At 50.5% G+C, this 15,223-nt stretch overlaps 1 protein-coding gene across 2 annotated transcripts; it reads left to right on the top strand.

Moving 5' to 3' along the window:
- The first annotated feature begins 40 nt into the window (after positions 1–40).
- Positions 41–4,766, top strand: LOC113939783 (C-type lectin domain family 10 member A-like). Of its 2 annotated transcripts, none has more exons than XM_027626377.1 (10): positions 41–427; positions 944–1,258; positions 1,847–1,963; positions 2,240–2,335; positions 2,430–2,501; positions 2,602–2,673; positions 2,850–2,936; positions 3,022–3,173; positions 3,426–3,529; positions 3,668–4,766. In XM_027626377.1, exons 2-10 carry the CDS (start codon positions 1,192–1,194, stop codon positions 3,822–3,824), a joined length of 924 nt encoding a protein of 307 aa, XP_027482178.1. In that variant the 5' UTR covers positions 41–427; positions 944–1,191; the 3' UTR covers positions 3,825–4,766. The 2 variants fall into 2 exon arrangements, with proteins under 2 accessions (XP_027482178.1, XP_027482177.1); XM_027626376.1 differs by having other exon boundaries at positions 122–427; positions 1,082–1,258.
- Positions 4,767–15,223: the final 10,457 nt, after the last annotated feature.

Raw genomic sequence — 15,223 nt, 5'->3', positions numbered from 1 at the left:
CACAGTTCTGGGAATTTCAGATGCAGGAAGTGAAAGGGGGTGTGGGCAGAGGCGGTAGGCAGATCGCATCTCTGGTCCCTTCTGGCCTGGCTCCTTTCTCCCGAATGGTAAAAATGAGGAAGTCAGGGGGGCTCCAGAGGAGCGGAAAGGGAGTAGATACACCCCGGAGGAGGAGAGCAGAGCTGCCTCGTACCCACCCCCCGCCGCGCGCAATCTCTGCCTGAGTCCCCGCTCCAATCCCTTCTGCACTTCACCGCCTGAAGACGGGGACACATCAGATCCCAGCTGACAGCCTGCTGGGTTCTGGTCACTTAGGTGACTCCTCCCCCGCTGCCTCCACCTCCGTTCTCCAGTATTTCGTGTTTTTCCAGTTCTGGTCATTGCTGCACAAGGAACCCCAAAATCGCAGCCTTCGGACATTCCGCAGGTAACGGGGCTGGGTGCTTAGGGGAGACCAAGGGGACAGGGAAGATGTCAGGGAGAGCCCAGAGTGGGGACTGTGGGTCTCAGGTGGGAGTGAATGGGAGGAAATGTGAGGGGCAGCTCGGGGACTGAATGGCCAAGTGCAGATTTCAGCCTCCATTCCCTTCACTGGATTGGGCTTGAAGTATGGCGGCCAAACCTCACTCACAAACTGAGGTTGCAGACTCAGCCCTCTTCCAGCCCCCACCCTGGCTGCAGTCTTGACCCTAATACTCACCCAGTTCCCCCTTAAGTCCCAACCACAGTTCTGACCTCGGAGTCAACTTGAATCTTCACTCCAGCCCCAGCCCAAAGTTGACCCTGGACTTCGTTTCCAGCTTTGGCGCCAGGCTGAGCCCAACCCCATCCACGGCTCCGATAGGAGTCCCAACCCCACCCCAGCAGGAGATGCCCCTCGGGGCTAGGACCCAGTCCTAGCAGTACGCTTAGCTCCCACTTTACCTCCACCTTCAATCCCCAGCTCGACCTGCCCCCCCCCAACACCGGTCCCGACCCCACTTCCAACCTCACCTGTACACTCAGAACCATCCCCAAGCCTCTCTCCACCCTGGGCTCATCCTCAACTCGAGCCTCATCTCTTCCTTTGACTCCGGTCCAGACGTCGGCTCCAAGGAGTCCCAGCCTCCCCCTTGGGCCCAGCTCCTGCCTCCGCCTGGCAGCCGGCCCTGCCCGCCTTTCAGCTCCGACGGCCCCAGGCTCGGTCCAAGCATGTCAGTGCAGTATGAAAAATTCCAGCACTTGGAGAGTGAGAAGCAAAGCCAGCGGTCTAGAAATGGTAAGTGGAAGGGAAAACATTCCCTCCTTAGATCCCCTCCTGGTTGTGCAGAAGATTCCTGCTGGGATGTCATATCTGCCCCCCCTATTGTGTGTAGTGGGGGGGTCCCCCATTCTGAGGGGGTCCGGCCCCAGACCCTGAAGAGGATTCAAGGTCCTGAGAAAGACGGGAACAAGGACAGGGAGGGCCACAAGGGTCCCTATTCTCTGGGGGAGGAGCACCTGGGTTTGGAAGGAAACCTCATGCGTGACCCTGACCGTGCAGGTGAGTGGGAGCCTTGGAGGGCTTGGCTGCCCCAGCTCGGTCTGGGTCCTTCTGCCCGCTCCCCCCACTGTGGATGGGACCTTGTGCATCACCATCATCCCCCCTCCGTGGGTCTTTGTGTACGTGTGTCCCCACAGGTGTGAGGGGCCGTGTGACTGAGGACTTGTGCTGGTCCAGGAGGGGCCAGAGGCCTGGGCGTCCCCTGCCCCCCAGCATCCGGGTGCGGCCTCCCACCAACAACACCTGCGCCAGCCCTCCCCCCCGACAGGCCCCAGGGGCTCTCCTCCCCTCAGTCCCCTGCCCTGACCCCCTCTTCTCTCCCAGGGCTGTGTCCTCCTCTGTGCTTCCTGTACCGGCTCTGCTCTGGCCCCCGGCCTCTCCTGTTCTCCCTGGGCCTCAGCCTCCTCCTGCTGGTCGGCATCGGTGTGATCGGCTCCCAGAGTGAGGGTCTCTGAACGCGTGGGGCGCCGGGAGTGACAGTGGTCCGTAGGGTGGCTGCCGGTTCGGCCACTTATCAGCTGGGTAACATAGCCAAATGGCCTAAGCTCTGGGAACTCCGTTTCCTCATCCCGGATACTGGGTAACAATAGCGCCTGTCCCTTTGGGTTGGGTCACGTGTGGACCCAGAGAGAAAAGGCACGTGGTCAGGTGCCCTGCTCAGCACCGGCCCACAGAGGCCGTGATGCAGCCCAGCACTGCTTGTCTCATCCCCATCAGATTCCAGGTTTCGGAGGGACCTGGTGACCCTGAGAGCAACTTTCAGCAACTTCACTGCAAACACTGTGGCGGAGGTCCAGGCACTGAAATCCCAGGGTGAGCCGGGCGCGGAAGGGGTTCCGGACAGGGGCGCCGCGGGGGGAGGGGGGCGCTGAGTCTTGAGCACCCACCAAGTCCCCGTGTCCTCCAGGTGGCCATTTGCAAGAAGTGATAACATCTCTGAAAGCCGAGGTGGAAAATCACAAGCAGGGGTTGCAGGCAGGTGAGAGACCCTTCAGGAGAAGGTGTGGAGGGAGCCGAGGGCTCTCGGGGCAGAGGTGGGGGTGGGAGCAGCCCGGGGTGCTGAGCGCCCTCCCCCGCAGCCCGTAGCTTGAAGGACAAGGTGTTTTCCCTGGAGAGCAAGCTGGAGCAGGAGCAGAAGGAGCTCAAAGCAGGTCAGCACCCCCCGCTCCCCGCCCCCCCCCCGCGCTCTCCCCTTCGCTCCCCCCCTGCTCCCCTGCACCCGGGGCGGGGCGTGCGTGGGAGGCCACCGAGCTTTCGGGGGCCGGCCCCCCTCAGGGACATCGGGCTACCGGGGACTGGCTGCACTGCCCATCTGCGTGTGTCCCAGGTCATTCCGATACCCTCCTTCGGGTCCAGCAGTTGGCCAGAGACCTGAGATCCCTGACGTGCCAGATGGCCACTCTCAAGAGCAACGGTGAGGGGTGTGCGGGTGCTGGGCCCCATTTCCTGTTCGTCCCAGCGCGCAGCGTCTCACACCCTCCCCACCCCTGGCCCCGCAGGCTCTCAAAATACCTGCTGCCCCCCTAAGTGGCTGGAGTACGAGGGCAGCTGCTACTGGTTCTCCGGCTCTGGGAAGACCTGGGAGGACGCGGAGAGGTACTGCCAGCTGGAGAGCGCCCACCTGGTGGTCATCAACTCCAGAGAGGAGCAGGTGAGCGCCGCTGGTGCGCGGGTCCCACGACGCGTGGCAGTTAAGGGCGCGGTTCTCAGCCTTGGCTGCAGGTTGGAATCACCTGGGGAGCTTGAGAGCCCCCCCGCGGCTGAGCCCCCCCAACCTTCAGAGATCGGATGGGTGGGGGCATTGGGATAAACATCCCAAACCTCAGCAGATGGCATGAACGCGTCAAGTGCGAGGAGCTGGCTGGGCTCGGAAGATGTCACCCCTGCCCTTCTGTCGTCCCAGACTTTTGTGCAGGGCCATATCGGCTCATACACCTGGATGGGCCTCAGTGACCCTGAAGGAGTCTGGAAATGGGTGGATGGGACAGACTACGAGACCAACTTCAAGTGAGTGCGCCCTGGTTTTCGGTGCCCTTCTCCCGCCTTGCGCTCTTGCTCCTCCAGGCTGTGGCCCTCAGCCCCTGGTTCCTGGACCCCCAGGGTGCCCTCTGAGCGTCCCAGCTGGCTGTGGTCCTCTCCCTGCAGGAACTGGAAGCCAGGCCAGCCGGATGACTGGCATGGGCATGGGCTGGGTGGGGGCGAGGACTGCGCCCACTTCCACCCCGACGGCAAGTGGAATGACGATGCCTGCCAGAGGGCCTACCGCTGGGTGTGCGAGGCCGGCCTGGGCACGGCCAGCTAGCGCGGCGGCAGGTGCTTCCCGCAGAACCGCTCAGCCGCCCGCCGGCGGGGAGCGGGAGGGGGCCTTCCCCTGAGACCCCTCACGAGACCCTGCGGAGAGGAATGAGCCCACGGACGTCGGGGCGCTGCCACCGTTTTGAATGTTTTTCTCCTTGGCATTCAAAAGACTCTAGAGTTCCTCAAGGGTTTGCTTTTTTAACCTCAGCTGCGTCGAGGTATCCTTGACATACAAAATTGTAAGACATTAGAGGTGTACGTCATTGTGATTTGAGAAACATATACCCTGGGAAGGGGTCCCCCATCCAGTTAATAACTTCACATATTCATCTCGTGTGTGTGAGAACACGTACGTTCTGCTCGCTTGGTAAATTCCAGTTATACAATATGTAAGCAACTGTGGTCACCGTGAGATCCTCAGACCTTATTCAACTAAGAGGTGCAAGTTGGTGAACCTCTCCCGATTTCTGCACTCCCCACCTCCACCATCATACCCTCTTTTTCTCTGAATTTGACCTTTTTCTTCCCCCCGATCCACATATAAAGAGAATGGTGCAGTATCTGTCTCTCTCTGGCTTATCCACTTGGCATAATGCCCTCAAGGTCCATTCCTGTTGTTGCAAATGGTAGGATTTCCTTCTTTCTTATGGCTGGACACTGTTGCATTGTGTACACACACATCTTTATCCATGCACCCACTGAGGGACATTTCAGTTGTTTCTGTGTCTTGGTTATTGTGAATTAATGCTACAATAGATATGGAAGGGCAGATGCCTCTTTGATACTCTGTTTTCATTCCCTTTGCCTACATGTCCAGAAATGGCATGGCCGGATCACATGGTAGTTCTGTGTTTAATTTTTTGAGGAAACTTCTTACCATTTTCCAGAGTGGCTATACCAGTTTGCTTCCCACCAACAGTGCATGAGGCTTCCCTTTCTCCATAACTTTGCCAATGTAAGTGTTTTTTTAATCATTTTTTAAAAAAAGATTTTATTTATTTGACAGAGAGAGACACAGTGAGAGAGGGAACACAAGCAGGGGGAGTGGGAGAGGGAGAAGCAGGCTTCCCGCGGAGCAGGGAGCCCCCCAGTGCCGGGCTCAATCCCAAGACCCTGGGATCATGACCTGAGCCGAAGGAAGATGCTTAACAACTGAGCCACCAGGCGCCCCCATTTTTTTAAATCTTAAAAATCAACTTTATTGCGATCTAATTCCTACACAATAAAATATACCCATTTAAAGAGTAGAGATGACTTTTGACAAATGTAAATACCTAGGTAAGTACCACCCAATCTAGATACACAGCATTTCCATCAGCCCAAAGTTTCCTTACCCTCCCTTTGCTGTCTACCCTGCTTCCTGTGCCTAGGCAGCCAATGAATGACCCGCTATCTTTCGCTATTCATTGGTTTTGCCTATTCTAGAATTTCACAGGATATACTCTTTTGCGAAACCTTATGTATTTCACATTGCCTGATTTTCAACAATCTTAGCATAGCAGAATGGAGAAAGCTAAGTGAGGCCTTGGGCAGTCCTATGTTACTGTGAAAAGAGCATTTCCTTTTTACATACGTTTGAGTTCAATTCTTTTCCATCGCTTAAAAGCTGTGTAAACTTAGGCTGATAAGAAAAGGCAGAGCCCAGAGCTGTCGGGAAAAGCCGGTAAGATGCTCAGGTGTATTGGTTAGCTATCACTGCATAAAAAACCACCCCAACTCGCAGGGGCTTGAGGCAAAACCCACCATGGAACTGATACAAAACTAGAGGTAGAAGTTATATTTGAAAGAAGTCTTACTCCTGGAAAACCTATCTGCATGGTTTTTCCTCAAGAAAAATAAAATAAGATATTGCAGGTTTTTTTTTTTTTTCTTTAACCCCTCTAGGGGCGTCTGCCCGGCTCAGACGGTAGAGCAGGCAACTCTTGATCTCGGGGTTGTGAGTTCGAGCCCTACATTGGGTGTAGAGATTACTTAAAAAATAAAATCTTTAAAAAAAATAACACTTTTAAAGAAAGGAAGAAACCACAGAGAAAACTGAAACTATAAAAGTAAACTTAAAATATCATAAACATAAAGCATGGCTGAGGTAGGGAGTATGGACGTCAGAGAAGAGTAGAATGCAAAGGGAAAAGCAGGGAATGAATGTAAATAACAAGAAGGTGGAAGGGAGCTTTGGATGACGGAATGGAGGGACGACATTGGGGTGATGGTCTTCAAGAAGAGGAAAAGAAGAACAAATGTAGGAAAAAACCAATCCCATGACATAAACCGATTAACATGAAAATGGGAATCTATTTTACCCACAATAGTTTCAAAAACTGAAATATAGGCATTGAACGTATTTGAAGAAAACCTTGACACTGAGTGAAGGACAGAAAGCAAGACCTAAGCACATGGACAATCATGCCTGCCATTGGGTGGGAAGACTCAATTTCATCAAAATGTCAGTTCTGCCAATAATTTTTATGCCATTCCAATTCGAACCGCAGTAGGGTTCTCTCTCTTTTTTTAATTCTTTAATTTTTTAAAAAGATTTTATTTATTTATTTGACAGAGAGAGACACAGCGAGAGAGGGAACACAAGCAGGGGGAGTGGGAGAGGGAGAAGCAGGCTTCCCGCGGAGCAGGGAGCCCGATGCGGGGCTCGATCCCAGGACCCTGGGATCACGACCTGAGCCGAAGGCAGACGCTTAACCGACTGAGCCACCCAGGCGCCCTGGTTTCACCAGTTTTAAACGCATTCTTTGATCTGTTTGCCTTTGGTGTAGAGTTCTAGAAAAGTTATCACATGTGTAGATTAAAGTAGCCATGGCCCCCCAGTCAGGACACAGCTCTGCGAGAGCAACTGAGTCATACTCCCTCACGTGTCCAACCATGGCGGCCACGGGTCTGTTCTTGGCACTCTAATCTTGTCGCGTTGCCAAGGTGACATAAGTGGAATCATGCAGTATTAACCTTTCAGGATTGGCTTTTTTCCCTTGGGAGGTATCCCACTACCTGGCTGGGTGGTGGCCGAACCCCAGGGACTCCTGGGCCCACCCTGAGCTGCCCTCCAAGTGGGACACGGGAGAGCTTAAGAGAAGACTCTGGATGTGTCCTTGGAAATTTGAGAGCCAATATGCCTTTCTTGGCAGGAACAGTCTGGAGGCAGAGAACCGGGGCTGGAGCTGCCCCGTGCATCTGTGGGTCAGGCTGCACCTGGTTGTCTGGTGGGGCAGGGATGTCCGAGAACCTGCAAGCCTGGGGGACTCCATGGAAGGACTGAGCTTCCATGGTGGCGGGGGCATCAGCTGGGGCAGCGGAGCCTCCGAAAACTCAAGGCCCAGTGCGGGTTTACAGGCTCCTGCTCGGGCTTGAGACATCCAGGGATGACCCTGCAGGGAACGAGTGCATGGTGGGGCGAGGCAGAAAGGCTGTGGGTGCTCAGGTGCGCTCTGGGCAGAGCTGGGGGCGACCGTCGCAGGGAGTGCCTCCTCCTCCTGAGGGACCGCTGGGGTGGGGCGTGTCCTGTGGGGTCTCAGAGGCACCAGCAGCAGACCCCATGAAAGAGCCGGTGTTTGGATGCCCACCTTGAAGAGCACCCTGACCCCACAAAAGCACTGGTCACGTATGACCACGGGCCCCTCTCTCCTTTATTTCTCTCCCTCCTTTGTGTCAACCCTGGAGGAGCAAAGAGAAACACAGTGAGGGGACGGGAAGAGAAAAAATGAGAGGAAGAATAGGGACGGAACAGCCTTCTCGCCCAGCGCAGCCCCTCTGACCCCAGCGAGGGGAACCTGGGGCACGGGCTGCTCCGAATGCTTGGGGGCTGAGGTTTGGGTTTGGGCTGGACTGGGCATTTCACAGCTGAAAATGAGATGGTGTGTAAAACTTAAATGACCACTTAGCTATACACACACCCAAGACACTTTCAAGGGGTGCGGGGAAGAGAGACTGAAAAAAGTCTATTTTCGGACTTTTGTAATGGAGGGAGACAAAGAAAGCTATTTCTTGATTGTTCTCTACCACGTTCAACCTATTTAATGAGCAAGTTATAGATAGATATGGGAGAATTATAAGGAAAGTTATTTGCAACTCAAGGACAACAAAATTTAAAAGCCGGAGGAGACGGATGGCAATCCAGCAACAGATGAATCTACTAAAGTCGTCCAAGAGGATAGAAAATCTGCAGACTTAAAATCAGAGACGATCACATATAGATAAAGGAGGATATATTTGGAAGTAGATAAGCTGATTCTACATATGAAACTTCATACGAAGTTTACTTAGAAGTGAGAATATCTAGGCAAGTTCTAGAAAAAGAAAATAATGTGGGTAGATTATCCACAATAGTTAAAATAGTGTGGAGCTGGTATATGAACAGATAGTTCAAAAGAACTGAACAGAAAGCCCAAATACATGAAGGAATTCAGTATACGATAAAAGCATAGTTTATTCCATGGAGGAAAGAATATTTAGCAAATAACGTGTTAGCAAATGGATGGGCATGTGGAAAATTAGAATCAGATCTTTATTTCAGTCCTTAAAGTAAATGAGTTCCAGGTGACTCGAGAGTTCAGTGCAAAAACTGAAATAATAGAGGAATTAAAAGAAAACAGGGAATAATTCTCCCATAATCTCAGAGTGAGGAGCCTTCTAAAAGTATGACACAGGGGACCCCTGGGTGGCTCAGTCGGTTAAGCATCTGCCTTTTGCTCAGGTCATGATCTCAGGGTCCTGGGATCGAGCCCCGCATCGGGCTCCCTGCTCAGTGGAGAACCTGCTTCTCCCTCTCCCTCTGCTGCTCCCCCTGCTTGTGCTCTCTCACTCTGACAAATAAATAAATAAAATCTTTAAAAAAATTTTTTAAAAGTATGACCCCAGGAGCTGTAGGAGAAAAGATTTAACAACAAAAACATATAATAAAGCTGCATGGAGAAGAAGTTACAGAGTCAAAGGGTGATTAGCTGAGAGTGTTGGCAACACAGAAGGCAGCGAGGGGCTAGTTTTCTGAATATATTACCGGCTCTTACAAATAAACAATAAAAAGTCAACACAGTCACAAAATGGACAAAATACGTGAACAGTTGATATCAAAAATGCAAAAAGCTCGGGGCGCCTGGGTGGCTCAGTCATTAAGCGTCTGCCTTCGGCTCAGGTCATGGACCCGGGGTCCTGGGATCGAGCCCCACATTGGGCTCCCTGCTCGGCGGGAAGGCTGCTTCTCCCTCTCCCTCTCCCCCTGCTTGTGTTCCCTCTCCCTCTGTGTCTCTCTGTCAAATAAATAAAATCTTTTAAAAAATGCAAAAAGCTCTTAAACATATAGAAAGATGTTCATCCTCAGTTATAATAGGAGAAATGCAAGTTAAGATGACCATAAAACAATATTTAATCTCTCAGGTTGTCAAAGACCAAAGGGCTTTTTATTTATTTATTTGAGATAGAGAGAGAGCAAGTGAGCATATGAGCAGGAGGGAGAGGGAGAAGCAGACGCCCCGCTGAGCAAGGAGCCCCATGCGAGACTCGATCCCAGGACCCTGAGATCATGACCTGAGCCAAAGGCAGACGCTTAACCCACTGAGCCACCCAGGCGCCCCAAGACCCAAAGGTTTTTTAAACTCACCATGTCAGTGGGGTTTGGGGAACCAGGCATCTGCCCACATCACTGCTGGGAGTGTTGGTACAATTCCTCTGGAAAACAGTTTGACAAAACTAGTTAACATTAAAAATGCAAACAATTCCACTGTTCATTTCTCCCACAGATACACCGTTCATCATACCGAAAGCTAGTTGACAATCTAAATGTCCACCAAGTGATGGCACACCTACCGAATGGAATGTCATGCCCGTTAGAAGAACCCAGCGCGACAAGGAAAGATTTCCAAGGTATGTGGTGATGTGGGAAAATCAAGGTATAGAACAGTGTATGAAGTATGTTACTCTTTAGATAAAAAAATTAAATATGTTTGTAAATGCATAGGGTATCTCAGGAAGAATACAAGTGAAGGGATGATGCTTTGGCTTCCAGGGAAGACTGAGGGGTTAGGGAAGAAAAGGAAGGGAAAAATTTCATGGTGTACTTCTCTGTCTTCCACATTTGGTGTCATGTGTGTATGTTACTAATTTAAAATAAACAAAACAAAAATGCAGAAGGTCCAGGAGGTGGTCCGTTTGTACAGCTGAGTTTTATTGATCTTAAAAATAACTATCCCCATGTGACTTAAACTGTTCTAGGTTGTAGGGAGAGATTGATATCTCACTAGCTTATTTTTCTTTCTTTTTTTAAAGTAGGCTCCATGCACAATGTGGGGCTTGAATCCATGACCCTAAGATCAAGAGTCACGTGCTCTCTTGAATGAGCCAGCCAGGCACCCCTCACTAGCTTATTTTTATTAAACTAGCATATCTCAGTACCAAAGCTTGAAAAGGTTCAAAGAGAGAAACTGCAGTCCGGTGATATAAATAAGAAAATGAGCAAAAGTTTTAGCTGAAATTCTGGCAAATAGAAATTACCAGTGCATCCGAAGAATACTGCACAATGAATGGCCAAATAGATTTATTCCGGATATACAAGGCTGGTTCAGCATCTAGAATTCTATCATCATAACTTTCTTTATTTTTTTTTAAGATTTTATTTATTTATTTGAGAGAGAGAGAGAGCACAAGCAGGGGAGAGCAGCAGAGGCAGAAGCAGGCTCCCAGCTGAGCAAGGAGCCCGATGCGGGACTCGATCCCAGGACCCTCGGATTATGACCTGAGTTGAAGGCAGTCGCTTAACCAACTGAGCCACCCAGGCGCCCCTCATCATAACTTTCTTTTCTTTCTTTTTTAAAAATATTTTATTTATTTATTTGACAGAGAGACCCAGTGAGAGAGGGAACACAAGCAGGGGGAGGGGGAGAGGGAGAAGCAGGCTCCTCGCAGAGCAGGGAGCTCTATGCAGGGCTTGATCTCAGGACCCTGAGATCACGACCTGAGCCGAAGGCGGACGCTCAACGGACTGAGCCACCTAGGTGCCCCTAAAGCGTATGTTTTTAATTAAGAAAGACCAACAAATATATGACATGGAAATTACTAATTAGAAATTTTCACCAGTTGGGGCGCCTGGGTGGCTCAGTTGTTAAGCGTCTGCCTTCGGCTCAGGTCGCGATCCCAGGGTCCTGGGATCCAGTCCCGCATCGGGCTCCTTGCTTAGCAGGGAGCCTACTTCTCCCTCTGCCCCCCCCCCCCCAGCTGCTTGTGTTCTCTTTCTCTCTCAAATAAATAAATAAAATCTTAAAAAAAAAAAAAAGAAGACTGTTCCTTAATTTTAAGAGACTGCTCATGCTGGCTCTCTAATTTTGCAAACAAATCCTCTGTAATCGGAGTTATAGGAGACCCTCTTCTGATAAAGGACTTTGGTTTGAAAAGGATAAAACTGCTCATGGGTGATTATGCCAGCTTTTCGAAGTTGTTTCTGGAAACAAGGAGGCTTAGGTGAGGAGGGGATGAGACTGCGGAAGGAATGGTGTGTGACCCTTGTTTCTTTGGTCTAGTCTGATCCCCTATTAGAGTCCTACCTTAGAAGGACTCTTTGGTTTTAAGCTACAGAAAATCTCTGGATTTAGGTAATGCAGAAAGACCATTTGTTATATACAAGGGTGTCTCATGCAACCTGTCAAGGGTTGGATTGTGTCCTCCAAAAAGATACGTGGAAGTCCTAACCCTCAGCACCTGTGACTGCGACCTTATCTGGAAATAGAACAGTTGCAGATGTAATTAGTTAAGACGAGGTCAGAGTCGAGTACGGTGGGTCTTTAATCCAGTATGACCGCGGTCCACATGAGGAGAAGAGAGACGCAGACACACAGGGGAGAAAGCCAGTGGCCACCCGGGTAGCCTGGCGAGGATTGCCTGCAAACCACCGGAAGCCAGGAAGAGGCCGGGACGGGAGGCAGGGGGGTGTCTTCCCTCCAGGCTCCCGAGGGAGCCTGGCCCTGCTGGCCCGGCCGGCCCTGCCCACGCCGTGATTTCAGGGTGCACCCTCCAGAACTGACACAATCCACTTCTGTGGTTCCGTTGCTCCGCGGCAGCCCTAGGAAACCAACAGGCAACCCAAGGCTGGCTGAAGCCCGGGGAGGACCGGAAAGGGCAGCTGCAGCCCTGAGCGTCTCTTTCCCCTCCGCGCCATGTGCCCCATCCCTCTCCATCACTGCGGACCATCATGCTCCGCGGTCCCTTCCCGCGCTCTCCTGCGCTCAGGGATGCAGGTCTGGGCCAGCCCCGCCCCCTCCGCTACCAAGCGCTGTTATGATTGGCTTAAGCCTAGTAGGGCACGCCCACTCTCTTTTGCCGGCGATTGGCTTAGGGGTAGACAAGTGACTCGGTTCTGGCCAATGATACTCGAGGGTCTGGAAACCTGCTGGGGCTTGTTTGAAAGGTTCTCTTCCCGGAGGAAGAAAGACAGACGTCTAAGGACGGGGAGCTCTGCGTGTTGACTTGCTGCTTTGGATCCTTGCTTGTCGAGGACTTGGTGTTTGGAGTAGTGGCAGCTGGCTCCTGACGATGGCGGGAAAGCCAAGAGTAAGGAGTGTATTTAGCTGCTGGGGCAGAGTGAACCTGCTGTGACCCCTTGGGCGAAGGCGGACAGCTCGGTGTTCAGTGCGTCCAATACTAGCTTAACGCCGTGCACGGAGTCAAGGGCGCTGCACATCCTGCGTCTCACCTGGAATGAAAATAGACACTGTTTTTAGAGTTAACTTGTAGGTTTGAGGAAGAGAAGGACAAGAATCTGGAGAAAATGCACGCGTCACTGGCTAGAAAGGAAGACAATGCCTCTAGCAGTACCCCCCAAATTATTAGGATTTGAAGTGTCAGAACGAGTCCTAAACTGGTCAGATTTTATAAGTGAAACAATCTTACTGCGTTTTATTCACATGGTGCATGATTACTTCACGGGGGTGGATGGGAACGGTCTATTGCCATTTGATAGAATGGCTTCAGAATGAGAAAAGAAAACCAACCATTCAATAAGTCAGGATCAGCAGTGCACACCCTCCTAAGTCCATCCATTTTCCACAGGTTGATTTGCACCGCCTGAGAAGAAGGGGCAAAATACCCATCTGTTCTATGTACATAGGCACAGCCACTACTGCCTAAAATTAGGTAATTCGGAAGTCAGTGCATGAACTCTCTAGTTTCATACCTTGACCCTGCTACTAGGAATGGAGTAATTCTGTCCCAGAAGGTCAGACGGAACAGAATGTGTACATAAACTAGACTACCTTTGACATCTGTAAGAAACTGTAGAGATGGCAATTGCAAAAAAAATAAAAAAGATTGTCCCTCTGTCAGCAAAACTTCCGTCTAGGTATGCTCTGCTGGAGTCTTCATTGGGTTCTGTCGAGCCAGCAGTGGGGCAGGACTGAGTGGGAAGTTACCTGTCTGCAGTCCACTCTCTGCCATGTGACCACTCCCATTGATCCTGAGACCGGTCCACCTCACTGGCCACCAATCAGAGCCAGTCCTGAGATGCTGGCAGGTCTATACTTCTCAACAGAAGGAACTGGGATTAACCCCTTCCTGCCTTTGCTGTCCTCATTCCACCACTGTTCTTCAGGATTTTTTCTGGATTCTCAGGATGTCTCTTTTCTTTCTTTCTTTTTTTTTTTTTTAAGATTTTATTTATTTGACAGAGAGAGACACAGTGAGAGAGGGAACACAAGCAGGGGGAGGAGGGAGCCCGACGCAGGGACTCGATCCCAGGACGCTGAGATCCTGACCCCAGCCGAAGGCAGACACTTAACGACTGAGCCACCCAGGTGCCCCTCTCAGGATGTCTCTTTTCTTAAAGGTAAGCTCTTCTCCGTCACATTCATTCAAGTCAAAGAAGGATTGGGTTACACGCCCCTCTGGCTCTTCCTGCTTGAGAATCACCCCATTTCCTTGCCTGGCCCCTGGAAGCTGCTTGTATCAACGGTGTCATGTCCAAATGGTGCATTTTGTAGAATTATGGTAAGGTAGGCAATGAATCAAACTCCTGATCTTCTCTGTTTGGAATCTGAGGGGACTCAACCCATCTCTTCTACTCCTCTCCTACTCCACCATGGCCATCTCCACACCAGCATGCTGAGACACCATTCACACACGCAGCCTCACCAGCCCCAGCACCCCTGCAGGGGACCAGCTCAGGTCTCAACCTCACTGTTGTGCCCAGAATGGCAGGAGCAGCTGTGGGCGCTCTCTGCTGGAAATCTGTCTAGTAATTTTGAGTTTCCTTTTTCTTCATATTTTAAATATTATTTATAAATTTATTTGAGAGAGGGGGAGGAGGGGCAGAGGGAGATGGAGAGAGAGAATCCCAAGCACCCGATGGGGGGCTCAATCCCATGACCCTGAGATCATGACCTGAGCCAAAACCAAGAGTCAGACACTCAACCGACTAAGCCACCCAGGTGCCCCTGGGATGGAACTTTCTTAAAGACATAAACAAACACCGAGGAATCCACAGCGCTCCCACATTTGGTTTTTTTTTATTTTTTTAAACAAACAAACCCCTTAAATAGAGCTTCTGTCTTACTTGGAATTGTTCCAAATGCTTTACAAAGATTAACCCACTGAATCTCCACAATAATCCCACAAAGCTGTGCTGATAGTAACAAGGTGCTTCCATGACCATCATCATCATCAATCACTGCCTTTTCTTCTCAGAAGTAGATGCTGTCCTACCATCACCTGTTTTATGGATGAGGGAACTATTGCACAGATGGGCTAAATAATTTGTTCTAGGTCATACAGCTGGTAGGTGGCAAAGCCAGTGTTTAAACCTAGTCAGTCTGGTTACAGGGTCCGTGGTACCTGTCAATATCCAGTGTACTAAAATACACTTACGTTCCACACAAAATATGTTTGCTGTTAAGATTTTTAAAAGGATTTTCCCTTTTTAGAATTGCCTGCAAGGAACTGACTGAATCCATGAATATTTAGGAAATTCTAGGAAGTGAGAAAAACTAACCCACAAATTGTTTTCCAATGTCGTGAAATTTAATGAAGAAGTTGATTGACAAATGTTATGTTTTGCACATATTTATTTAAATATTTATTAATTTAGGTGTTTACAATTTTCTTTTTGTATTTTATTTTAATTTTTAAATGTTTTCTTTATTTATTTGAGAGTGTGAGAAAGAGAGAGCACGAGTAGCGGCGAGGAGCAGAGGGAGAGGGAGAAGCAGACTCCCCGCTGGGCAGGGACCCGATGCGGGGCTCGATCCCAGGACCCCAGGATCATGACCTGAGCCAAAGGCAGACGCTTCACCGACTGAGCCACCCAGGTGCCCCTTCTTTTTGTATTTTAGACTCAAAAAACTTTTCTCGGGAGTGTAACCTATCTGTAAGCACTTGGAAAGCTTCCAGCCCTAAGCCCTGTGTACTCGGGGGATAAATCAG

The sequence above is a fragment of the Zalophus californianus genome, chromosome 16 (assembly GCF_009762305.2).
Source record: "Zalophus californianus isolate mZalCal1 chromosome 16, mZalCal1.pri.v2, whole genome shotgun sequence".
In the NCBI taxonomy this organism is placed as follows: Eukaryota; Metazoa; Chordata; class Mammalia; order Carnivora; family Otariidae; genus Zalophus; species Zalophus californianus.
The sequence above is the reverse complement of the archived record's forward strand: the minus strand, read 5'-3'. Positions and strand labels throughout refer to the sequence as shown.

Bases quoted from the DNA above. Each gene is read 5' to 3' on its own strand.
- LOC113939783 (XM_027626377.1), top strand. From the start codon at position 1,192: ATGTCAGTGCAGTATGAAAAATTCCAGCACTTGGAGAGTGAGAAGCAA. The intron at 1,964-2,239 runs GTGAGGGTCTCT...CATCCCCATCAG, and splicing joins CGGTGTGATCGGCTCCCAGA to ATTCCAGGTTTCGGAGGGAC. The intron at 3,174-3,425 runs GTGAGCGCCGCT...CTGTCGTCCCAG, and splicing joins TCAACTCCAGAGAGGAGCAG to ACTTTTGTGCAGGGCCATAT.